The 24892-nt window shown below is 46.5% G+C and overlaps 1 protein-coding gene across 2 annotated transcripts in view; it reads left to right on the top strand.

Annotated features, from left to right (window-relative positions):
• Nucleotides 1–24892, top strand: part of LOC131192027 (alpha-2-macroglobulin-like) — a 95361-nt gene that overhangs the window by 39800 nt on the left and 30669 nt on the right. Inside the window, exons 12-21 of one of the 2 annotated variants that reach the window (XM_058170784.1) lie at nt 1947–2171; nt 4480–4543; nt 10513–10649; nt 13764–13913; nt 14814–14987; nt 16700–16775; nt 18360–18504; nt 20028–20256; nt 21297–21423; nt 24099–24220. In XM_058170784.1, the coding sequence (XP_058026767.1) occupies nt 1947–2171; nt 4480–4543; nt 10513–10649; nt 13764–13913; nt 14814–14987; nt 16700–16775; nt 18360–18504; nt 20028–20256; nt 21297–21423; nt 24099–24220 (1449 nt within the window). Of the gene's footprint in view, nt 1–1946; nt 2172–4479; nt 4544–6269; nt 6334–10512; nt 10650–13763; nt 13914–14813; nt 14988–16699; nt 16776–18359; nt 18505–20027; nt 20257–21296; nt 21424–24098; nt 24221–24892 lie in introns of both variants that reach the window. The other variant, XM_058170783.1, reaches the window with a different exon arrangement.

The following is a 24892-nucleotide window of genomic DNA, read 5'->3' on the forward strand; positions in this document are numbered from 1 at the left end:
ACGCCCCTTATGGTCCTCTTAGGAATGGGGTGAGGTCAATAGTAGACAGTTTTTGGTTGAAGGTTTGGGGGTTTTGGGAAGAGACCACAGAGTCAGGTAGTTTATTCCAAGCATGAACAACTCTGTTACTGAAGTCATATTTTCTGCAATCAAGATTGGAGCGGTTAACATTAAGCTTAAATCTATTGTGTGTTCGTGTATTGTTGCAATTGAAGCTGAAGTAGTCTTCGACAGGAAGGGCATTGTAATAGATGATTCTATGAGTTAAACTCAGGTCATGTCGAAGGTGGCGTAGTGCTAAATTTTCTAAACCTAGGATTTCAAGTCTGGTGGCATAAGGTATTTTGTTGTATTCAGAGGAGTGGAGAACTCTTCTTGTAAAATATTTCTGGACACGTTCAATTGTGTTGATGTCAGAGATGTGGTATGGGTTCGAGACAGTCGAGCTATATTCAAGAATTGGTCTAGCAAATGTTTTATATGCTCTAGTTAGTAGTGTAGTGTTTTTGGAGAAGAAGCTACGCAAGATTAGGTTTACAACTCTTAAAGCCTTTTTTGCGATGTAGTTGCAGTGGGCTTTGGCATTTAGATCACTGGACATGAAAACTCCAAGGTCTTTAACAGGGTGAGGGTCATCAGTAAGGTAATATCCATCAAGCTTGTACTTAGTGTTTAGGTTCTTTTTTCCAATATGTAAGACTGAACATTTGCTGGTTGAGATTTGGAGTTGCCAAGTTTTAGACCATTCCGACACAAAGACAAGGTCTTTTTGAAGGGTAGAAGTATTGTTGGTGGTGTTCAATAGTTTGACATCGTCAGCAAAGAGAACACAATTACTTGTAATATGGTCACAGAGATCATTAATATATAATATGATATTTATTATATGATATAATATGATATTTTTATTTATTTATTTATTTATTATTTAAATTTGTATACCGCCCTTCTCCCGAAGGACTCAGGGCGGTTCACAGCCAAGTAAAAATACAATACTATAAATACAAATTAAAATACAATTAAAAAACTTATTAAAATTGGCCAGAATTAAAATTTAGAACTAAAACCCATTAAAACCCATTAAAACACTAACCCAGTCCAGCGCAGATGAATAAGTAGGTTTTAAGCTCGCGGCGAAAGGTTCGGAGGTCCGGAAGTTGACGAAGTCCTGGGGGGAGTTCATTCCAGAGGGCGGGAGCCCCCACAGAGAAGGCCCTTCCCCTGGGTGTCGCCAGACGACACTGTCGCGCCGATGGCACCCTGAGGAGCCCCTCTCTGTGAGAGCGCACGGGTCGGTGAGAGGTATTCGGTAGCAGCAGGCGGTCCCGTAAGTATCCCGGCCCTATGCCATGGAGCGCTTTAAAGACATTCACCAACACCTTAAAGCGCACCCGGAAGGCCACAGGTAGCCAGTGCAGCCGGCGCAGGATAGGTGTCACTCGGGAGCCACGAGGGGCTCCCTCTATCACCTGCGCAGCTGCATTCTGGACTAACTGTAGCCTCCGGATGCCCCTCAAGGGGAGCCCCATGTAGAGAGCATTGCAGTAGTCCAGACGAGACGTCACAAGGGCGTGAGTGACTGTGCACAAGGCATCCCGGTCTAGAAAGGGGCGCAATTGGCGCACCAGGCGGACCTGGTGGAAAGCTCTCCTGGAGACGGCCGTCAAATGATCTTCAAAAGACAGCCGTTCATCCAGGAGAACGCCCAAATTGCGCACCCTCTCCATCGGGGCCAATGACTCGCTCCCGACAGTCAGCCGCGGACTCAGCTGACTGTACCGGGATGCCGGCATCCACAGCCACTCTGTCTTGGAGGGATTGAGCTTGAGCCTGTTCCTCCCCATCCAGACCCGATATTCTCCCAAGGCCCGTTTTTCTTCAACTCTCCAGTGTCTATGATGATGGCAACGCTGATGACAATTCGTATCCTTCCTCTTCTTTTCTAGGCAACTTATGAAAAAGTAACTCACTGTTATGATTCGAACTGGATCTCCCCTCAACACCACACTGGCTATTTCACAGCACCACGTTTCTATTCTCCAAGTGAAAGCTACCTCAAAATTCAGGAGCTTCCTGGCACACTAAAGTGCGGGCAACATGCGGTTGTCCCGGTCCATTACGTTCTCAATTCAGAGGTCATAAAGGACAAAGAGGTTGTCTTTCACTACTTGGTAAGTATGAACCACATGGCCTTTATTTCACTCACAAGGGCCGAAGGGAGAAGTGGGAGGGAGTATCTGAGGAGTAAAGTTCAGCACAGTGGTAGTATCATACAAGAGGGATGTGGGGGAACACACTCTAGTGTTTTTTCCATGAAGGCTGATGGACGGGGAACGATGGGCCTTCTATGACTTGTGGACTTCAACTCCCAGAATTCCTGAGCCATCCACTTCTGGCTCAGGAATTCTGGGAGTTGAAGTCCACACATCATAAAGGGCCCATCATTTCCCACCTCGGATGTAGGACTTCCAGATCTCAGTTGGAAAACTCCAGATATTGATAAGATGGGAAAAAGAATTTAAAAGATAATTTTCAGTCCACATCTGGCCACTCTCCAGAGGTGAGTTTCAGCAGGTTCTGACCAGTTCTGGAGAACTGCTAGTGGAAATTTTGAATAGTTTTTTTTTTTTGTTTACATTTATACCCCGCCCTTCTCCGAAGACTCAGGGCGGCTTACAATGTATAGGGCAATAGTCTCATTCTATTTGTATATATTTACAAAGTCAACTTATTGCCCCCCCAACAATCTGGGTCCTCATTTTACCTACCTTATAAAGGATGGAAGGCTGAGTCAACCTTGGGCCGGGCTCGAACCTGCAGTAATTGCAGGCTTTGTGTTCTTAATAACAGGCCTTACCAGGCAGAGCTAAACCGGCTAGAGAACCGGTAGTAAAAATTCTGACTGGCCCCACCCCCATCTATTCTCTGCCTCCCAAGTCCCAGCTGATTGGTCGGAAGTGGGGATTTTGCAGTAACCTTCCCCTGCCATGCCCACCAAGCCATGCCATGCCACGCCCACCAAGCCACACCCACAGAACCGGTAGTAAAAAATTTTTGAAACCCACCATTGCCACTCTCCCTTAACTAATTGATGGGCCTTCCTTGTTTTGTTAAGTAAATAAGGTATTTATTTGCATTTGTATTTATTAGTTTGTCAAACATGTACAAGATAGCAGATATAAATATAAACATGGAGATGAACGAAAGAAATGAATACAAATAAATGGGGACAGTAGGACAGGGACGGTAGGCACGCTGGTGCGCTTATGCCTGCCCCGTTTACGGACCTCTTAGGAATGGGGTGAGGTCCACACGGTAGGCAGTTTAAGGTTGAAGCTGTGAGGGTTTGAGGATGTAACAACGGAGTCAGGTAGAGCATCCCAGGGGTTGACCACTCTGTTGCTGAAGTCGTATTTTCTGCAATCGAGTTTGGAGCAGTTTACCTTGAGTTTGTACCAACTGTACAATTATTGAAGTTGAAGCTGAAGAAGTCATTGACAGGTAAGATGTTGCAGCAGATAATTTTGCGTACTGTGCTTAGATCAGACCGCAGGCGACGCAGTTTCAGATTGTCCAAGCCCAAAATTTCAGGTCTAGTGATGAGGATACTTTTGGTGGTGGTGGTGGTGGTTTTTTACACAGAACAAGTCAGGGAACTACAATAAATCCATCATGTTAGTACCACTTTATAATGCTTTGGTAAGGCCACACTTGGAATATTGCATCCAGTTTTGGTCGCCACGATGTAAAAAAGATGTTGAGACTCTAGAAAGAGTGCAGAGAAGAGCAACAAAGATGATTAGGGGACTGGAGGATAAAACATATGAAGAACGGTTGCAGGAACTGGGTATGTCTAGTTTAACGAAAAGAAGGACTAGGGGAGACATGATAGCAGTGTTCCAATATCTCAGGGGCTGCCACAGAGAAGAGGGATGTCGGGCTGTTCTCCAAAGCACCTAAGGGTAGAACAAGAAGCAATGGGTGGAAACTGATCAAAGAAAGAAGCAACTTAGAACTAAGGAGAAATTTCCTGACAGTTAGAACAATTAATAAGTGGAACGACTTGCCTGCAGAAGTTGTGAATGCTCCAACACTGGAAATTTTTAAGAAAATGTTGGATAACCATCTGACTGAGATGGTGTAGGGTTTCTTGCCTGGGCAGGGGGTTGGACTAGAAGGCCTCCAAGGTCCCTTCCAACTCTGTTGTTATGTTATGTTATGTTCTTCCTACATCTGCTACCCATTTAAGGGGAAATGCTCCTTCACATTGGTGCTCTTATTTATCCTTGACTTACCACTACCGTTCGTTTTGTGATTATTCAAAGTGACAATGGCACTAAATGGTGTAGGGTTTCCTGCCTAAGCAGGGGGTTGGACTAGAAGACCTCCAAGGTCCCTTCCAACTCTGTTATTCTGTATTTTGATCCTGTCCATCTGCAGAGGTCTTGACAATAAATCCTTTTGTTTTTTCGCACAAAGGTGGTGGCCAGAGGAGATATTGTGAAGACAGGAACATACCCCTTGAAAGAAAAGCACAATAAAGGTAAAAAAATAAAACAAACATTTTCCCTTCTCTTTCCATTTTCCCTCCACTCATTTTCCTTTGGGAATGAACAGATGAAAGAATCGGCCTTATTCCTTTTTTTTTTGTGCCCAAAATGCTAATAAAATCTCATTTCCAAAGCAGTTTTGCCAACTCTTAGTTTGGAAGAGCGCATTCCAAAATGGGTTGATGGCCATTAGGTAAATGGAAGATAAATTCCCGCAGGCAGGTTCTGTGAACTTTTGTTAATCAACATGAGATGATGTAGGGTTTCCTGCCTGGGCAGGGGGTTGGACTAGAAGGCCTCCAAGGTCCCTTCCAACTCTGTTGTTGTTACTTTGTTACACCTCAGCTGCATGAGTATTATACCCAAAATATCTATAGAATGCATTTGACAAGATCCTTGCTGTGTGAGTGATTTGCGGACATAATCATACTAATAAAGGAGAATATTTGTAGCTCAGGGTTGAAATGAGGGGTCCTTGGTGCTCTCTGAGCTTGCTTGCTTTTATGCAGACGTCTCACTGCCCATACTAGGTAACATCATCAGTGTGAGTAGGAAGTGGGGTTTGCTCTCAGTTTATATTCTAGTGGCTTGCCCTGTCAGTGTTGGTGGGGATGGTCTCATAGGTTCTTTGATTGGGCTGTTTGCTCTTAGCTTGTTTTTGGCAGTTCCTTGATCGGGCGCTATCGTTTACTTGTACCAACTGTACAATTATTGAAGTTGAAGCTGAAGAAGTCGTTGACAGGTATGATGTTGCAGCAGATAATTTTGTGTACTGTGCTTAGATCAGACCGCAGGCGACGCAGTTTCAGATTGTCCAAGCCCAAAATTTCAGGTCTAGTGATGAGGATACTTTTGGTGGTGGTGGTGGTTGTTTTTTACACAGAACAAGTCAGGGAACTACAATAAATCCATCATGTTAGTACCACTTTATAATGCTTTGGTAAGGCTACACTTGGAATATTGCATCCAGTTTTGGTCGCCACGATGTAAAAAAGATGTTGAGACTCTAGAAAGAGTGCAGAGAAGAGCAACAAAGATGATTAGGGGACTGGAGGATAAAACATATGAAGAACGGTTGCAGGAACTGGGCATGTCTAGTTTAATAAAAAGAAGGACTAGGGGAGACATGATAGCAGTGTTCCAATATCTCAGGGGCTGCCACAAAGAAGAGGGAGTCGGGCTGTTCTCCAAAGCACCTGAGGGTAGAACAAGAAGCAATGGGTGGAAACTGATCAAAGAAAGAAGCAACTTAGAACTAAGGAGAAATTTCCTGACAGTTAGAACAATTAATAAGTGGAATGACTTGCCTGCAGAAGTTGTGAATGCTCCAACACTGGAAATTTTTAAGAAAATGTTGGATAACCATCTGACTGAGATGGTGTAGGGTTTCTTGCCTGGGCAGGGGGTTGGACTAGAAGGCCTCCAAGGTCCCTTCCAACTCTGTTGTTATGTTATGTTATGTTCTTCCTACATCTGCTACCCATTTAAGGGGAAATGCTCCTTCACATTGGTGCTCTTATTTATCCTTGACTTACCACTACCATTCGTTTTGTGACTATTCAAAGTGACAATGGCACTAAATGGTATAGGGTTTCCTGCCTAAGCAGGGGGTTGGACTAGAAGACCTCCAAGGTCCCTTCCAACTCTGTTATTCTGTATTTTGATGCTGTCCATCTGTAGAGGTCTTGACAATAAATCCTTTTGTTTTTTCGCACAAAGGTGGTGGCCAGAGGAGATATTGTGAAGACAGGAACATACCCCTTGAAAGAAAAGCACAATAAAGGTAAAAAAATAAAACAAACATTTTCCCTTCTCTTTCCATTTTCCCTCCACTCATTTTCCTTTGGGAATGAACAGATGAAAGAATCGGCCTTATTCCTTTTTTTTTTTTTTTGCCCAAAATGCTAATAAAATCTCATTTCCAAAGCAGTTTTGCCAACTCTTAGTTCGGAAGAGCGCATTCCAAAATGGGTTGATGGCCGTTAGGTCAATGGAAGATAAATTCCCGCAGGCAGGTTCTGTGAACTTTTATTAATCAACATGAGATGATGTAGGGTTTCCTGCCTGGGCAGGGGGTTGGACTAGAAGGCCTCCAAGGTCCCTTCCAACTCTGTTGTTGTTACTTTGTTACACCTCAGCTGCATGAGTATTATACCCAAAATATCTATAGAATGCATTTGACGAGATCCTTGCTGTGTGAGTGATTTGCGGACATAATCATACTAATAAAGGAGAATATTTGTAGCTCAGGGTTGAAATGAGGGGTCCTTAGTGCTCTCTGAGCTTGCTTGCTTTTATGCAGACGTCTCACTGCCCATACTAGGTAACACCATCAGTGCTAGTAGGAAGTGGGGTTTGCTCTCAGTTTATATTCTAGTGGCTTGCCCTGTCAGTGTTGGTGGGGATGGTCTCGTAGGTTCTTTGATTGGGCTGTTTGCTCTTAGCTTGTTTTTGGCAGTTCCTTGGTCGGGCGCTATCGTTTACTTGTCCCAAAGGTACTTTTTCAAAAGGCAACTGGGCTTCCTTTGTTTTTGCTTGAAGACTCATTCTTGGATGAGAAGCGAAACGCCTTTAAGCAAAAACAAAGAGAAGCTAAAGTAAAGAACTAAAGAAGCTTCTTGGATGAGGAGCGAAACATTTTCAAGGGGGAAAAAAATCCAAAGAAAGTCCAGTTGCCTTTCGAAAAAAAGCAACTTTGGGATATGATTGCCCAATTGTGGCAGCCGCTTTGACTATTTTGACCTGCACTGTGGATGCCCCTGATAGGGTTGCTACCGTATTTTTCGGAGTATAAGACGCACCTTAGATTTTGGGGAGGAAAATAAGAAAAAAGCTGATTGGCAGGTGGATCAGCCTCCCGGAATACCCCCAATCAGCTGTTCCCAGAGGTGAATTTTAGCAAGAAGGTTCCTTGGTTGTGAGTTCTGTGCCTTGCTTTTTTTGGCTTTTTTTTCCTGCCTCTGAAACTCTGTTTCAGAAAAAACTTTTTTCTGCCTCTGAAAGCCTCCAAAACAGAACTTCAGAAAAAAAAGCCTTTGAAGCTCTGTTTGGGGGCTTCTTTTCTGAAGCTTCTTTCAGCCTCTAAAACCTCCGTTTGAGAAGCTGGGTAGGGCTACATTCGGAGTATAAGATGCACCCAGATTTTCACCCTCTTTTTGGTGGGAAGAAGGTGCGTCTTATACTCCAAAAAATACGGTAATTTATTCCATTTGTTTTCCCAGTTTTCCCCACAAACACCTTCAGTGCAAGGGGCAACCATGGATGCAGGGGTGGGCTTCGAAAATTTTAGCAAGGGGTTCTCTGCCCAGTTGCTGGATGGGCATGGCCATGATGGGCGTGGCTTACTGGGTCTCCTGCACCATGGTGGGGTGTGTGTGGCATTTTTGCCCTCCCTGGACTCCGAAGGCTTTCCTCAAGCCTCCGGGAGAGTGAAAACAGCCTCCCCAGGCTCCAGAGGCCCTCTGGAGCCCCCCCTGCATTTATGGTTGCCCCTTGCGTTGAAGGTGTTTGTGGGGAAAACTTTAGAGCAGCAACGTTGTGATATAGAAATGTAGAGCCTGAACAAATGGAATAAATTAATAACCCTATCAGGGGTATCCAACAGTGCAGGTTGAAATAGTCAAAGCGGAAGCCGTGGGCCCGTTTCTGACCTTCCCGAACTTCTGGTAGGCTCGTTTTTCGCCCTCTCTGAGACTCTGTTCACGCCCTGCAGTTGCCTGCATCCAATATGGGCCACATGGGGCTTCGAGGAGGGGAGGGGTGGCTGGGGCGGGATTTGAGGGGTTTTCCGAACTGCACAGAATCTTAGCTAGAGGTTCTCCCGAACCCCTGCGAACCCCTAGCAGCTCACCCCTGCATGGATGTCTCTTATTGCTCTTGTTTCTGATGAGTCTGTCCCATCTCTGTCTCCCTAAACCAGGGGTCTGCAAACTTGGCTCTTTTAAAACTTGTGGACTTCAACTCTGGGAGTTGAAGTCCACAAGTCTTAAAAGAGCCAAGTTTGCAGACCCCTGCCCTAAACCTTCATGTAGCCTTGCTCAGTCTTGCTCAGATCAAAGCACGCGATCACCGAACCGGTTGTTAAACGGGTAGAATCTCACCACTGGGTTGGACATTCTGGGGAAGTTTTCTAAGGCAGCAACCCCCAATCTTTCCAGATTGGTGAACCAGGCTGGAAAGAGGAGAGAGTGGATGGTTCCGAATGAGCGGTGGGCACTCGCACTCGTGCACGCAACTCCATGAGTGCCCGCTACTTACCCAAGTGGATGTCATAGTTTTGAGCAATGAACTCAACTGAATCAGAACTCGGAAGCTCCATTCAGGCTTGGAAGACCTTTTCTTGAGTACATCGTATTGGCACTTACAAAGTTGAAGCTAGCTCTGGGTAATTCCCACGCTTCAGAATAATAACTAGAATAGAAACTTCCCACCCACTCACTCTCAGGTGTCCTGGGTCACATTAACCAATCAGTCCAGCAGGATCTTCCCCCCTCGGCCTTAGCAGATGTTCGTTGCCATGACCTTGGTTCAAACCAGGGGTGGTATTCACTTACCTTCACTACTGGTTCATAAATGTGAATGCGCAGGGCCCTCCATGCATGTGCAGAGCATCAAAAATGGGATGTGATGACATCCGGGCGGGTGGGTGGAGCCTCCTGCATCCGCCGCTACTGGTTCGCCCGAACCGGATAGAACCGGCTGAATACCACCACTGGTTCAAACGCTGCATCTGGTGGATGTTTTGGCTAGTATTTCAGGCACCGCATTCCAGTTCTTTCTAACTCCCCACCCCCACCCCGCACCCCCAAAGAATGGCAACTAAGAAACGAAGCAAAAGTCAATATGGGCTCAGCCGTGGTTGTTTTGAGAGTTGACAGTGGAGCTGCATGCATGCACACACTCATCTGCTACTTGCACCAGTGGTAGTGTTGTGTCTGTGCCCCCCGAGCCGGGCCCCCTGCCAGAAAGTGACTTGGAAAGTGAGGGGGAAGGGCCATCATGACTTACCTCGGGAGCACCGGCTTCCCTGGCTCAGCTCCAGGAGCCAGAGGAAGGCCAGGTGGAGGAGATAACGAGGCCTCCGTCCCCTGACTCTTTCCCCTCCCAGGCCACGCCTCCAGACCCAGCTGATGGCAATCAGGCCTGGCTGGACCCTAGGTTTCGTAGGCAGGAGAGGCGGGAACAACAGAAGCAGGGGTTCAGCAGGCCTAGGAAATGCTGAGTCATGGAGCCACACCCCACAGGATATAAAACCAGCGAGGGCTGCTATGCCTCTTCTTAGCAGGCAAATCAACTGCTTAACTAGAGCTGAAGTACTGTTTGTTCCTGGGTGACTCATTGGCATCAAGGGAGATAACAGAGTTACTTGGCAGACGCTCGCTAGTTTGCTGCCAGAGCTGATAGTGCCGCCTAATTAAGCCATCACTCGGACGGAGGTGAGGGGGAACAGAACAGGTGGGTTGCTACCGGTTCTCCCCGGTTCGGGAGACCCAGTAGTGGAGATGTTGATGTGACAGCGAACCGGTTCACTCCCACTGTCACCTGGGCCCTCCTGCCCGCCCCTGCCCTATACCTACCTTTATTCCTTCGTTTTTAGCCCAGCTGAAAGGCGCGGCGGAGAGGATTGCAATGCCTCAGCTATTCAGCAAGTCAATGCGCGTGTTGACGTGCGTGCGAGCGAAATGTGCATGCGTGTGCCGATCACATGCAAAGTGGGTGCGTGAAGCAAACTGGCGGTTAGAACCCACCACTGATTTGTATGGCCCAGTTCCGAATGGGCCGTGGCCCAGTAGTAGGCCACAGCCCGAGCGAGCGGGTTGAGGACCCCTTTTCTAAGGCCATTGTTAGACGTTGCTTCAGTGTTATCTCAGGGAACTGAACTCTTTCATTCACATGGATTGCCTTGGCCTTAATTCTTCGCGGTTTTTCAGCCTCCCTGAAAAAATGTCTTTTCTTTAACCAGGAATATTCAACTTGGACCTCCTTGTGGATATGAAGACCGCTCCATTGGCCCGCTTGCTTGTGTACACAATTTTGGATAACGGAGAACTTGTGGTGCACACTGCCAAGTTCCCTGTGGAGCCCTGTTTTGCAAATAAGGTAAGGGTGCCAACAGGGTGCCTTCATCTATAAGGGTGTCTTCACCTATACACTCTCCTTGCTCCAAAAATGCTCCAGATCCCAATGTATCATTTGCAGAGGCGTAGCTTCACTGAGGAACCTCCATCTCATTGCCAGCTTGCTGCTAAGACAGGCTTAATGGTAACGGAATAACAGAGTTGGAAGGGACCTTGGAGGTCTTCTAGTCCAACCCCCCCCGCCCCCCGCTCAAGCAGGAGGTCCTATGCCATTCCAGACAAATGGCTGTCCAGGCTCTTCCAGAGCACCCACAACTTCCGGAGACTTGTGTATCAAGGTCAAACGATGAGAAGGCGAGACTTTCTCAGGGCGACCCAAACCAGACCACCTACCTGCACAGATGTTTTCGGTCATGCAGAGGTGACCCTAAGGGAGGCCACTGATCCATTGGCCCACTGCAGGATCATCCTTCCCATCTGGCTGGAAGACACTGCCTCCATGGGGGGTTGTCCTGAAGCTGCGAGAAAGACCGGACACCCTTGTTTATGTGGCATTTGCTTGTGGGAATCACAATTTTGTGGGAAACGGCTCATTTCACAGAAAAGGAGGGCGGGAGGGAGGGAAGGAGGGAGGGAGGGAGGAAGGAAGGAAGGAAGGAAGGAAGGAGTAAAATTTTCATCCTACAGTACAGTGGTGGGTTTCAAAATTTTTTACTACCGGTTCTGTGGGTGAGGCTTGGTGGGTGTGGCATGGCTTGGTGGGCATGGCTTGGTGGGTGTGGCAGGGGAAAGATACTGTAAAATCTCCATTCCCAACCCACTCCAGGGGTTACTGCAAAATACCCATTTCCTCCCAATCAGCTGGGAATTGGAAGGCAGAGAACAGATGGGGGCAAGGCCAGTCAGAATTTTTACTACCAGTTCTCCGAACTACTCAAAATTCCTGCTACCGGTTCTCTAGAACTGGTCAGAACCTGCTGAAACCCACCTCTGCTACAGTACCTATTAAAAGAGGAAGGGCTGGATCCTGTCAGAAGAATACGGTAATTTGAGTTTCCAACTGGAGCCGGGACTGTGCAAGAATAAATAAAAATGAGATCCAGATAGCTGTGAGGAATGAAGAAATATTTATTCCTAAAAGCAAAACAGTTTGCCTTTAGGCGAAAGCTGAAGAGAAGTGGGGTACAGCAGCCGATTTTTATTGGGCGAATTTGGCCAGGGTGAAATGTCTACATGCTGAGTGACACTTGAGGGGTGTGGGTGCATGTGTGTGTGTGTAGAGATGTTTATTCTTGTGAACATGCAGTTCCTTCGAGAGACCTAATTTAATTAACTCCGTGTTTGCAGACCTTATCCTTTGACATGTGGATTAGGTCTGGGTAAGTTATTTGTGGGTTTGAGGAAGTTTGCTAATTTTAGGTGATTAACTTTGCTTATTATTATTATTACTTTTACTATTTATTTGATTTTTATACTGCCCTTCTCCCAAAGGACTCAGGGCGGTGTACAGGCAAAGTAAAAACAGGCAATACAATATACAATTTAAAATGCAAATTAAAAAACTTATTTTATAATTGGCCTAAAAAATTTAAAATATATAATAAACTAAAACCCCATTTAAAATTATTAATAGAAAATTTAAAATCAATAAAAATTTAAGCCAGCCCCGCGCGAATGAAAAGATGTGTCTTCAGCAACGTAGATATCAGACTAAGAGTTATCAGACTGTTTTTGAATGATTATGATGTATTATTTTTGATTGTTTTCGGGGGAAGTTAGGAATTGATGATTGTAGGGGTATAATTAAGTTGGGATGAAAATTTTTTAGCATATGTTTGTTTTATTTTTAACTATACCTTGTGCTCGTTCCGGGAAGTCGGGGTTGTGAAGGAGGGGAGGGGGGGAAAGGGGGAAAAAAATTTTGTAAAACTTTTTGAATAAAAAAAAGAAAAAAAAAGAAAAGATGTGTCTTCAGTTCGCGACGGAAGATCCGAAGGTCAGGTATTTGGCGTAAACCCGGGGGAAGTTCGTTCCAGAGTGTGGGAGCCCCCACAGAGAAGGACCTTCCCCTGGGGGCCGCCAGCCGACATTGCTTGGCGGACGGCACCCTGAGAAGTCCCTCTCTGTGAGAGCGTACGGGTCGGTGGGAGGCATGCGGTAACAGCAGGCGGTCCTGTAAGTACTCAGGCCCTAAGCTTCAGCTTGACTGTCAGTTATCTAGTGGACACAGTCAGAGGTGGTATTCAGCAAGTACTGACCATTTCTAGAGAACCGGTAGAGGAAATTTTGAGTAGTTCGGAGAACCAGCAAATACCACCTCTGACTGGTCCTGCTCCCATCTGTCCTCTGCCTTCCGAGTCCCAGCTGATCAGGAGGAAATGGGGATTTTGCAGTAACCTTCCCCTGGAATGGGGTGGGAATGGAGATTTTACAGTATCCTTCCCTTGCCACGCCCACCAAGCCATGCCACGCCCACCAAGCCACGCCCACAGAACCGGTAGTAAAAAAAAAATTCAATCCCACCACTGGACACAATGATTCTTATGCCATTGTGGGGTTTGTTAATATTTTGAGAGAAGATGGTAGTATAAAGCATACAATGTATTTGGATACAAAACTTCTCACAATCCCCTTTAGAAGAGTCGCCACCATCTTGCATTTTCTCCCTCGCTTTGCAAAGAGATTGGTCTGTTTTCTTCATTTTAGCTTTATTATAGGTTTCCGGTTTCCGCAAGATTTTTCCCTCAGTCTTTTTAATGATTTCCCCTTTTTTCCTCCTTCCGGTTAAATGGGGAAGGGTTAGGGTTAGGGTTAGGGTTAGGGGCAGGGGCCCTTCAGGCCAGGGGTCTCCAACCTTGGCAACTTTAAGCCTGGAGGACTTCAACTCCCAGAAGTTGAAGTCCTCCAGGCTTAAAGTTGACAAGGTTGGAGAGCCCTGCTTCAGGCAGCATTTGCCGTGGGGTGTGTGTGTGTGTCTATCTGTCTGTCTGTCTGTCTGTCTTTAAAAAGCAACAGGCAAAAATTGTGCTGCCTGATCACAAAATTTGGTTGCGGGCAATCTTAGAGGAGAAGCATGCTTCAGGGCGATTTTGTGGTCCTTGCGGTGGGGAATTCACCGTCGTTTTCTGTCGCTCAGGTGAACCTGCGATTTGCTGAGCGCGAAGGCCTGCCCGGCAGCAACATCAATCTCCATCTTGCCGCTGCCCAGAACTCCCTCTGTGCCATCCACGCGGTAGACGAGAGCGTCTTTGTTCTGAAGCCTGAAACTGAACTTTCCGCTCGAACGGTGAGGCCAAGCTGCCTTCCAGGTCTTGGCGGGCTGCGAATCCTCGAGCCCTACATGCGATGGCCCCTCAAATAATAGAGTTGGAAGGGACCTTGGAGGTCTTCTAGTCCAGCCCCCTGCTGAAGCAGGAGACCCTGAATCATGTCAGACAAAGGGCTGTCCAGTCTCTTCTTGAAAACCTCCAGTGATGGAACAGCCTTCGAAACATTTGCAGCGAATATGCCATCGGAAAAAAAGGAAAGGAAAAAAAAAAATAATAAGACAGGTTATTGGCAGCCTCTTGGGGATCTGGAGGGTCTATGGTTTGGAAGCTTCATCAGAAAGGAAGCAAAGGAAGGGAGGGAGGAAGGAAGGGAGGGAGGAAGGAAAGAAGGAGGGGAGGGAGGGAGGAGGAAAGGAAGGAAGGAAGGAAGGAAGGAAGGAAGGAGGGAAAGAAGGAGGGAGAAAGGAAAAGAAGGAAGAAAGGAAAGAAGGAGGGGAGGAAGGGAAAGAAGGAAGGAAAGAAGGAGGGAGGGAAGGAAGGAAGGAAGGAAGGAAGGAAGGAAGGAAGGAAGGAAGGAAGGAATGAATATGACTTCTGGGACTACAGGTATCGTGTTAACTAGGCCCACTTCAGCAGTAATTTTGTGTCCACAAATAGTCCTCGGTTACTGACAATTCATTAAGCAACTTTAAAGTTACGCAAGGAGACTTCAGACCAGTTGTTGAAAGTGTAGCTGTTGCAGCATCCAGATGGTCACTTGGCAACTTTTGCAACAGGCAAAACTCCGGCAGTTGTGGAAACACCAATTGAGGCCTTCGTTGCCAGCCATTCCGACAAGTCAAGTCAAGGGAGAAATTGGTCGTAAGTCGAGGAACTTCCTGTACTGAACTGGGGGTGGGGGTTTCCATTCTTTTCAGGTTTATGATCTGCTGCCTTTGAAAGACCTCTCGGGATACTACTACAAAAGTGAGAACTTGGAAGACCCCGACACGAACCCCTGCGTGCCCCCCACAAAGATCATTGTGGGTGGAATTCGCTACCAGACTGATACCTATTCTTACGGTGAAGGTGATGCCTATACAATTCTCAGGGTAAGCCCCCCCTCACCCCATACAAACTCTGGGCAGAATTTCACTCTGGGAGTTGTTAGAAAAGTCAGTCGTTTTAGGCTTAACCACTCCATCCCAAGAGCAAAAAGGGGTTTTATTAAAAGATGTACTTAATAAACAAAAGATGAAAATGAGTGAAAATGGGGTTTTTATAAAAAAATACACCGATTAAACGTTCTGAGGTAATCCCATGGCTGCTCTCTGAGGAGGCATTCCGTTTAGCCCTGAGAAGAGTGAAGGAGAAAAAGTGGATGGATTCTGCAGGGACACTGAGACATGGCTGGTTAAACATGGGGTGATCACAGAGAAAGTGGATAAACGTTGAAAATTTAGCTTGTATTTAGGCCATTATGGAATAGGGATGTGCGGGTCACTATAAATGTAGTTTATTTTAACCTCCGCATTAGAACATAGAATAACAAGAGTTGGAAGGGACCTTGGAGGTCATCTAGCTCAACCCCCTGCTCGAGCATGAGACCTTATACCATTTCATACAAATGGCTGTCCAATCTCTTCTTAATAGCCTCTAGTGACGGAGCACCCACAACTTCTGAAGGCAAGCCATTCCACTGCTTAATTTCTCTCACCTTTCGGAAATTTCTCCTTAGTTTTTCCTGGATTTCTTTTTCTGAAAAAAAAAGAAAAGAAAAATCTGCTTTTTGCTTTCATTCCCAGTTCTCCTCAATATGTAGGACTTTGGGACAGAATTGATTTTAAGTGTGGAGGCTGCTGACATACAAAGACAAAACATTTTCTCTTTGACTTTATTATCTGGATTTACCTAATGTTGTTCTTACACAGAGCTCCAGAAAACCAGGAGCCTGGTAGCCCCTTTTCACTACTAGCAAACCAGATGTGTTTTCTGTTGTGTATGGAGATTTATTTTACCAAGGGAGGGTACCCCCTTAGTACCCTTAGTTATCTGTACTCTGATGATATTTCTTTAGGTTGGATTTTGCAAATTTGTTCCTGTAGTGGCAGATTTCCTTTGTCCCAGCCTTGGTGTCATAATTTTCCTAACATATTGTAAGGTTTTGACACAGAGCTGCCACGGTGGCCTAGTGGTGAAGACACTCCCCTCCTAATCAGAAGGTTTCAGGGTTCAATCCTAGGCAGCGGCAGATGCTTCTCTTCTAGGACGCAAAGAAAAAATATCTGCTGTGAACTCCATGTGGCGTCAGGAAGGGCATCCGGCCAGTAATGCTCAGCTCCATCCGGTCACCCCGATTCTACCCTAAATTAAGGGATCATAGGGTCGTAAAAAGGGAGTGTTGTATTTTTATTTATTTTTTTGTTTACATTTATACCCCGCCCTTCTCCGAAGACTCAGGGCGGCTTACAGTGTATAAGGCAATAGTCTCATTCTATTTGTATATTTTTACAAAGTCAACTTATTGCCCCCCCAACAATCTGGGTCCTCATTTTACCTACCTTATAAAGGATGGAAGGCTGAGTCAACCTTGGGCCGGGCTCGAACCTGCAGTAACTGCAGGTTTTTGACACATTCCCCAAAATGAAAAGGGTGGATTGTCACATCCATCTTTATTTTCTAAGCAGTTTAATAAAGCATTCCAGGTAGATTATAGATGGATAATAGATGGACAGATGGATGGATCGAAGGGGAGAGAAAGAGGGGAGGGTTCTTTTCTATACCTTCTGTAATTTTTCATAGTAAATTTTTGCTCATTTTACAGGACTTTGGTTTCAAACCATTTACTAGCGCCCAGATATACAAGCCTAATATTTGCAGCAGACCAGATCTGGATCACTGTAAGAATCTGAAGGGAACTGATAGGGTGGAGGGGGGGGGGACACTTCTATTTATTGACTGATTGCATTTGAAGATCAAAAAAGTCAAGATGGTGGCTACAACTGCCCCCTTAAAGCCCTGAGTCTCCTTTATGTCTATAAAACGAGGCAGGATAGGAAGACTCTTGACGCCTTTGAACTCTGGTGTTGGATGAGACTCCTGAGAGCAGAATGGACAGCTAAAAAAAACTGATGAATCGTTGAACCAATCAACTCCAAGTTCTCACTTGGGCACAAAGGATCGGCTCAAACTATCATATCATGTAAAAACCTAGCTTTCTTGAGAAAACTCTCATGCCAGGAAAGGTGGTGGAAGGAATGAGAAGTGGACAACACACATCAAGGGAGATGGACTCCGTAACAAGGGGGATGGAGAGGCTGTTAGTAAAGCTGGAGGACCCAGTTAGGGATGGATTGTCATGCAGAATATCTATGTCACGGGTCCCCAACGCCCAGTCTGTGGACCAGCCCTGGTTCGTGGCATGCCAACACATGCGAAGCTCCATCCGCTGTATGCAGGCAGCATGCAAAACTATGGCCCCTTGGGTCTGGGGACCAACCTTTCTCCACAGAACCGGTCCCTGGTGCCCAAAAGGTTGGGGGTCCGCTGATCTATGTAGTCAGTAAGAATCAACATAGCGTGGTGGCTTAGTGGCTTAACAACGCTGGAAATGATCTATGCTCCAGTGGTTTGAGTCCTAGCACTGTTGTGACGGTGTGAGTTCCCGTCACTCAGCTTCTGTCCACCTAACAGTTTGAAAGCATGTTCTATGCGAGTAGATAATGAAGTACCACGTTGGTGGGGGAGACAAGATGGTGCTCCGTGCAGACAGTCAGATTCCTGCCAGTTCTGAACCTACCCAATTGCGACACTCGTTTGTGAGGCAGCTCTGGGGAAGGGAGGGGACCTTGGGTGATGTGTGGGTTTTTTTGTTTTTGTTTTTTTGGTGCGAAGCGAGCTCTTCCTCCTGTGGCGCACCTCGGGAAGCTTGCGAGCCAGTGGTGGGTTGCTACTGGTTTGCCCCGGTTCGGGTGAACCGGTGGTGGCGGCAGGAGGCTCCGCCCACCTACCCATACGTCATCAAAAACCAGTAGCAGCGGGATTTGAACCCCACTACTGGTGCGAGCATAAATTGGCAAGCCAAGCTACTGCTCTGCAATAGCATTGTGATCTCCTGGCTAATGTAAAAATGAGAATAAGGGTAAGGGGTAAGGGTGAGGATGATAAAGATAAGAGGATATGAATAAGAATCAACAACAAATTGATGACATATAGTCATCAATCAAAGAGACAGGACTTTGCTCAGTTGCAGCTACCCTCTTGACTTTCGTGGGAGAAAGTGACCTTCGCGCTTTCTTTCCTGCATTTCCTTCACTTCGTTTAACATTCTTGAGTGCTTGTGGCTCTCAGAAGGGGGAATGATTATCTTCTAAATGGTTGTAAGGGTGATGGGCGTGGCTTTGGAGAATTCATCTTTGAAGGACAGCTTGGAGATGCTAAAATACAAAAGGCATGGAAGAAATGCAAGTTTTTTCTCTTTGCAGACCCGAGGGTCTACAGCAGCATGGAAAGCGGTTTGGCAGGACCACCGGGACCGGAATTATTTAAAAGGGATGGCGCAGAAGCAGTGGACACAACCTTTAGGACCTTCTTCCCAGAAACCTGGATATGGTCTTTAAAACCTCTTGGGTAATCCAAGGATTCTATGCTTGGTGGAACGGGTAGCTCTCCAGGGAGGAATTTTAAGACCTCATAGCTTATAGCAAGCACAGGGCGGGTCCCCCTGTGAGCCCCTTGATCCGGACACCTGGTTTCCCAGAGGCGCCTGGTACCCGGATGCTCCTCAAGTCTGATGGAGGCTCTTTCTCTTTATGGATTTAAGACTCTTTGGGAAGAAGATCCAGTCCTGGGATACACGGAAGGTCAACTGAAAGTAGAAAAAAGGGGCCGTTATGCCATTTTATGCTGCTAATTCCTACACACACACACACACACACCATGTCCATTTTCCAGCATTCAGCTCCTCCTGCCAACAAATGTGGGTTTCATTATTTGTGCCCCCTCCTGTGGGGGGTCTCTGCCACCTTCTCAGTTCAAGGGAGAGAGGCTGAGTTTGGGTCAGTCCCCCCTTTCAGCCAAGAGCTCATCAGGCACAGCTGGAGGGCAGATGCAGCCATGGAACTGCACTCATAGATAGGAGCCTCTTCTCGGTGGTGGTCGTAAGTCAAGGACTACCGGTGTTTGTTTATTTATTTATTTATATGTCACATTTCTGAACTGTCCATCTCAACTTAACGACCACAACCGAGTCCAAAACTGATGCTGCTAAGCAAGACAGTGGTTAAGGGAATTTTGCCTCATTTTACGAGTTGTTAACAGAGTTGTTAAGTGAATCACTGAGGTGGTTAAGCTAGTAACCTGGTTGTTAAGTGAATTTGGCTTCCCCCACTTACTCTGCTTGTCAGAGGGCCACAAAAGGCGATCACATGACTCCTGGAAACGTCCACCGTCATAAATACGAGTCAGTTGCTTAAGCATCCAAATTTTTACCTCAGGGATGCTGCAGCAGTTGTTAAGTGTGAAAAATGGTCGCAAGTTACTTTTTTTCAGTCCTGTTGTAAGTTCGGATGGTCACTAAATGAACGGTTATAAGTTGATTGTTTTCTCACTTTGTCAGGCCATGAAAATACAGGGAGTCTTCGACTTACAACAGTATAAGTTGGTTAAGGGCCATTCAAAGTTACAACGTCACTGGAAAAAACGACTTACGACCATTTGTCACACATACGACCGTTGCAGTATCCCCATGGCCACTCACATGGTTTACATTCGGATGTTTGACAATTTGACTCGTACTTATGACGGTTGCAGTATCCCCATGGCCACGTGATCAACATTTGGATGCTTGGCAACTGCTTCCTATTTATGGCGGTTGCTGTGTCTTGGAGTCATGGGATTCCCTTTTGCGACCTTCTGACAAGCAAAGTCAACGGTGGGGGGGGACCCACATTCACTTAATGACCTTGTTGCTCATTTAATAACTTCAGCGATTTGCTTGACAAACGTGGCAAGGAAAATGGGGCCAAACTCACTTAACACGTTTCTTGCTTAACAACATACACTTTGGGCATACAACGGTGGTCATAAGTTGAAGACGGCCTGTATTGCTTGGGGGAATCCATCCTCACCTCTGCTTCTCTTGCCTCCCTCAGCAGCGAGACTGAGCTCACCCTTCCCGTCACCATTCCCGACACCATCACCGAGTGGAGAGCTGGAGCTTTCTGCTTGTCCCCAGCGGTGGGTTTCGGCTTGGCCAAAACCACCTTCGTCAAGGCCTTCCAGCCGTTCTTTGTGGATCTCACCATGCCATACAACGTAATACGGGGAGAAGCCTTTGTCCTGAAGGCCACCGTCTACAACTACCTCAGACGCCCCATCCAGGTGAGGAATCCTTCCATCTGACTAGGTGGCTCAGTGGCTAAGACAGTGAGCTTGTCGATCAGAAAGGTCGGCAGTTCGGCGGTTCGAATCCCTAGTACAGGTTTCCTGCGTGAGCAGGGGGTTGGACTAGATCAAGGGTCTCCAACCTCGGCAACTTTAAGACTTGTGGACTTCAACTCCCAGAATTCTGGGAGTTGAAGTCCACAAGTCTTAAAGTTGCCGAGGTTGGAGACCCCTGGACTAGATGACCTCCAAGGTCCCTTCCAACTCTGTTACCGTGACTTACTCCTCCCCCTCCATTCTCTTCCTGACTGCATCGATCTCTCTCTCTGGAGACATGGCCAGGGGTGAAATCCAGCAGGTTCTGACAGGTTCTGGAGAATTGGTAGTTGAAATTTTGAGCAGTTCGGAGAACCAGCAAATACCACCTCTGGCTGGCCCCAGAAGTGGGGTGGGAATGGAGATTTTGCAGTATCCTTCCCCTGGAGTGGGGTGGGAATGGAGATTTTGCAGTATCGTTCCCCTGGAGTGGGGAGGGAATGGAGATTTTGCAGTATCCTTCCCCTGCCACACCCACCAAGCCACGCCCACAGAACTGGTAGTAAATGAATTTGGATTTCATCACTGGGCATGGCCGTGTATACAGGTAGTTCATAGTTCATTTAGTGACCGTTCCAAGTTAGGGTAGCACTGACAAAAGGGAACTATGACCATTTTTTACATTTATGACCCCATGGTCATGTGATCAAACTCTACTGGTAGTAACCCTTCTCACCACCTTGATTCTATTCCTGTCTTCATGCAACCTGGAATTGATTTTGTGGAACTAAAGTTCTCAGCCTCCCTCAGAGTTAACTGCCATCCGGCGCGACTGGGAATTGTAGTTCAGCGGGATTTTGGAAGGGATCAGATTCTCCTCATCTGCTTGAGGCCCATCTGACATTTTGTGTGGCATTCATCTCCTCTTCCTCCTTGTTCTGTGAGCCTGTGAGGCAACGGTGACCTTCTTCTCCATCTGACTCCTTTCTGGCTGTTAACAGATCAGCATATCGCTACTACTTTCTCCTGACTACGACGCTACCCCAGTGGAAAAGGAACAGTCTTCTTATTGTCTGCCTGTGGATGGAAGGAAAACGGTCTCCTGGAACGTTACTCCCAAAACTCTGGGTAAGTGGTGAAGGCCAAACATGACTTCTTAGGCTTGTGCCTTGGCCGGCATGCATATTTTCCGTATACTTTTTTGTTGTTGTTGGGTTATAAGATAAAATAAGATACCAAATAGAAAAGTAAATTGGAAAACGGTGAGGAAGGATAAGAAAGGAAGGAAAGTGAGGAAGGATAAGAAAAAAAGAAAAAGAAACATTGACTTCCGATTCTCTCTGTTGCAGTAAAACAAGGCGTTAACATCAAATCACAGCTTTTTGTTTTTTCATAATAATAGGAACAAGCCATTTCTATAAAGATCAATCAATCTAATCGGTAAAACCCAAAATCAAAGTTTCATTCCTTTCCACTTCAAGCACAAATTCAGAAGCAGTCTGAAGGGGGGTGGGAGAGAGAGAGACAGAGAGAGAGAGAGAAACAGAGAAACAGATGGAGAGACAGAAAGAGACAGAGAGAGACAGAGAGAGACAGAGACAGAGAGAGATAGGCAGAGAGAGAGAGAGGGAGAGAGAGAAAGACACACAGAGAGAGACAGACAGACAGACAGAGAGAGAGGGAGAGAGAGAGGGAGAGAGAGAAAGACACAGAGAGAGAGAGGGAGACAGAGAGAAAGAGAGACAGAGAGAGAGAAAGAAAGAGAGAGAGAGGGAGAGACAGAGAGAGATAGGCAGAGAGAGAGAGAGGGAGAGAGAGAAAGACACAGAGAGAGACGGACAGACAGACAGAGAGAGAGAGGGAGAGAGAGAAAGGCACAGAGAGAGACAGAGAGACAGAGACAGAGAGAGACAGGCAGAGAGAGAGAGAGGGAGAGAGAGAAAGACACAGAGAGAGAGACAGACAGACAGACAGAGAGAGAGGGAGAGAGAGAGGGAGAGAGAGAAAGACAGAGAGAGAGAGACAGAGAGAAAGAGAGACAGAGAGAGAGAAAGAAAGAGAGAGAGGGAGAGACAGAGAGAGATAGGCAGAGAGAGAGAGAGAGGAGAGAGAGAGAGAAGAGACAGAGAGAGAAAGAGAGAGAGAGAGAGAGAGAGAGGAGAGAGAGAGACACAGAGAGAGAGAGACAGAGACAGAGAGACAGAGACAGAGAGAGAGACAGAGACAGAGAGAGAGAGAGAGAAAGAGAGAGACAGGGAGAGACAGAGAGAGAGAGAGAAAGAGAGACAGACAGACAGACAGACACAGAAAGAGAGAGGGAGAGAGGGAGAGAGAGAGAATTTGATGGGTACTTACGCCTATAAGTATAACCTCACTGAAACCCCTGTACAGGTAGTCCTTGACTTACAACAGTGACTGTTCAAAGTTACAAGGGCATTGGAAAAAATGACTTGTGACCATTTTTCACACAACCTTTGCAGCATCCCCCATGGTCTCATGATCAAAACTCGGATGCTTGGCAACTGGTTCGTATTTACGACGGTTGCAGTGTCCCAGGAGCCACCTGGTCAACTATTGCGACCTTTTGACCAGCAATAGTTGGGGAAGCCAGATTTCCTTCTTAACAACCGTGTTACTAACTTAACAACTGCAGCGATTCCCTTAACAACCACAGCAGGAAAGGTCGTAAAACGGGGCAAAACTCACGTAACCACTGTCTCACTTAGCAATGGAAATTTTGGGTTCAATTGTGGTCGTAAGTTGAGGACTTACCTCTACCATTCTTACTGTCTAGACCCAGCTCAAGCTCCCTAGGGTTTCACTGGCTGTTGATCCTTACCCAGACCAAAAAAAAAAAGAAATAAAGAAAAAAAAGAATAGCCATAGCAATAGCACTTAGAGTTATATACCTCTCCACAGTGCCTTTATGTTGTGTCCCACCCCCCACTCCGACGAACGAGTCAAGGAAGTCCGTAACAAACTTGGCAACGAAGCCTCTGCAGTTTGCCAAGTTCCTTCGAGGTTTATCAGGGCAGGCAGGAGTCCAAGTTGTGACTTCAGCGATAGGGTCCGATATCAGCAAACTAGATAAGACTTTGCTGGAGTCAAGGTTGGAATGCCAAAAGCAGGTCCTTTATATAGGCTGTGGGGTGTGGCTCCATGACTCAGCATTTATCCAGACCTGCCCCTCCCTTCCTTCTGCTGGCGTCGCCTCTCAGATCTCCGGAAGCGAGGATCCTCCCACTTTGAATTGTCTTCAGCTGGATCTGCTGTCTGGGAAAGGGAGGGGTCAGAAGGAGTAGGCCCGAGCAATTCCAATACCTGGCTGGCTTCCTGCTCTGACGGCTGAGCCAAAGGAATACACGCTGCATGAGTGAGATTTATTGGGCTTGTCTGTTCACTCCTGGAATCTTCTCCGGGCATGGGGCCAGGGCCGGGGGCTGGAGGCATGACAGGCCGTTCATCTTCATTAGCAGACTCGGAGTCTGATAACAGGCCCGGTTGGAGACGGGAGGGACCCGGCTGAGGAGAGGAGGGAGGACGAGTCACAACACTTTACAACCCTCTCTAAACAATTTTACAGAGCCAGCCTATTGCCCCCAACAATCTGGCTCCTCCTTTTACCGACCTGGGAAGGATGAAAGGCTGAGTTAACCTTGAGCCTGGTGAAAATCAAACTGCTGGCAGCTGGCAGTCAGCAGAAACAGCCTGCAGTACTGCATTCTAACCACTGCGCCACCATGGTTCATAGATGGTCAAGCAATCTGGGAATACGCCTGACTAAGTGTCCATTTTGGTTCTAGGGGAAGTCAACTTCACAATAACCGCAGAGGCCCTGAAATCCACCCAGCTCTGTGGGAACGAAATCCCGGAAGTGCCTGCCAAAGGACAAAGGGACATCGTGGTCAAAAGCCTTCTAGTTGAGGTACGTACAGGCTGCTCTCATGTGTGGCGAGGGCAAGGATGGAATTGAAAGTAATGATATATTAAAGTCAGAGTCATGTTTCCTAATAAATTAAATTTTCTTGATGACAGTGTAAAAGGGGTTGGGTTTTTTTTCCATTTTTTGGAAGAAATGTCCATCTGCTTCAGTTCCAAGTGGGGAGAAAGACACTGGAAACATGGAGGCTGATTGGAAAGATGGTTGATTGGTGAAGCGGAAGCGTGTGGGTGGTTCTGGGCAGCTGACCACATGGGGCTGAGAGTGAGTGGCTTTTATACCCTCTCTTGGGTTTTGCCCTTGAGCTTCCTGTTCCTGTGGCAAGAGCATGTATTCTCTTGGCTGTAGTCAGAGGTTGTAGCTAATTTTGTAGGTTATCTGAGTCAAGCTTGGTTAAAACTTGGGCTGATGCAATGCAGTTCCTATTTTGGCTGAATGGCTTTGCCTTGAAGGATAATCTCATCATCCTGGAGCTGAAGACCTTTTGTTTTGTAGATTAGCTGGCCCAGTCCTTAATGGGCACCAAATATCTGCTCTGGGCAGGGACCTGGAGCTGAGTTTCTGTCTCTTTTAAGATTTCTATTTCTCTTTTATTCTGCCTTTTTAATATTTCCTAAAATATTTCATTTTTTTAAGAGAGGGGTGGGTGCTAACTTT

Source organism: Ahaetulla prasina, chromosome 2 (assembly GCF_028640845.1).
Source record: "Ahaetulla prasina isolate Xishuangbanna chromosome 2, ASM2864084v1, whole genome shotgun sequence".
NCBI classification, from domain to species: Eukaryota; Metazoa; Chordata; class Lepidosauria; order Squamata; family Colubridae; genus Ahaetulla; species Ahaetulla prasina.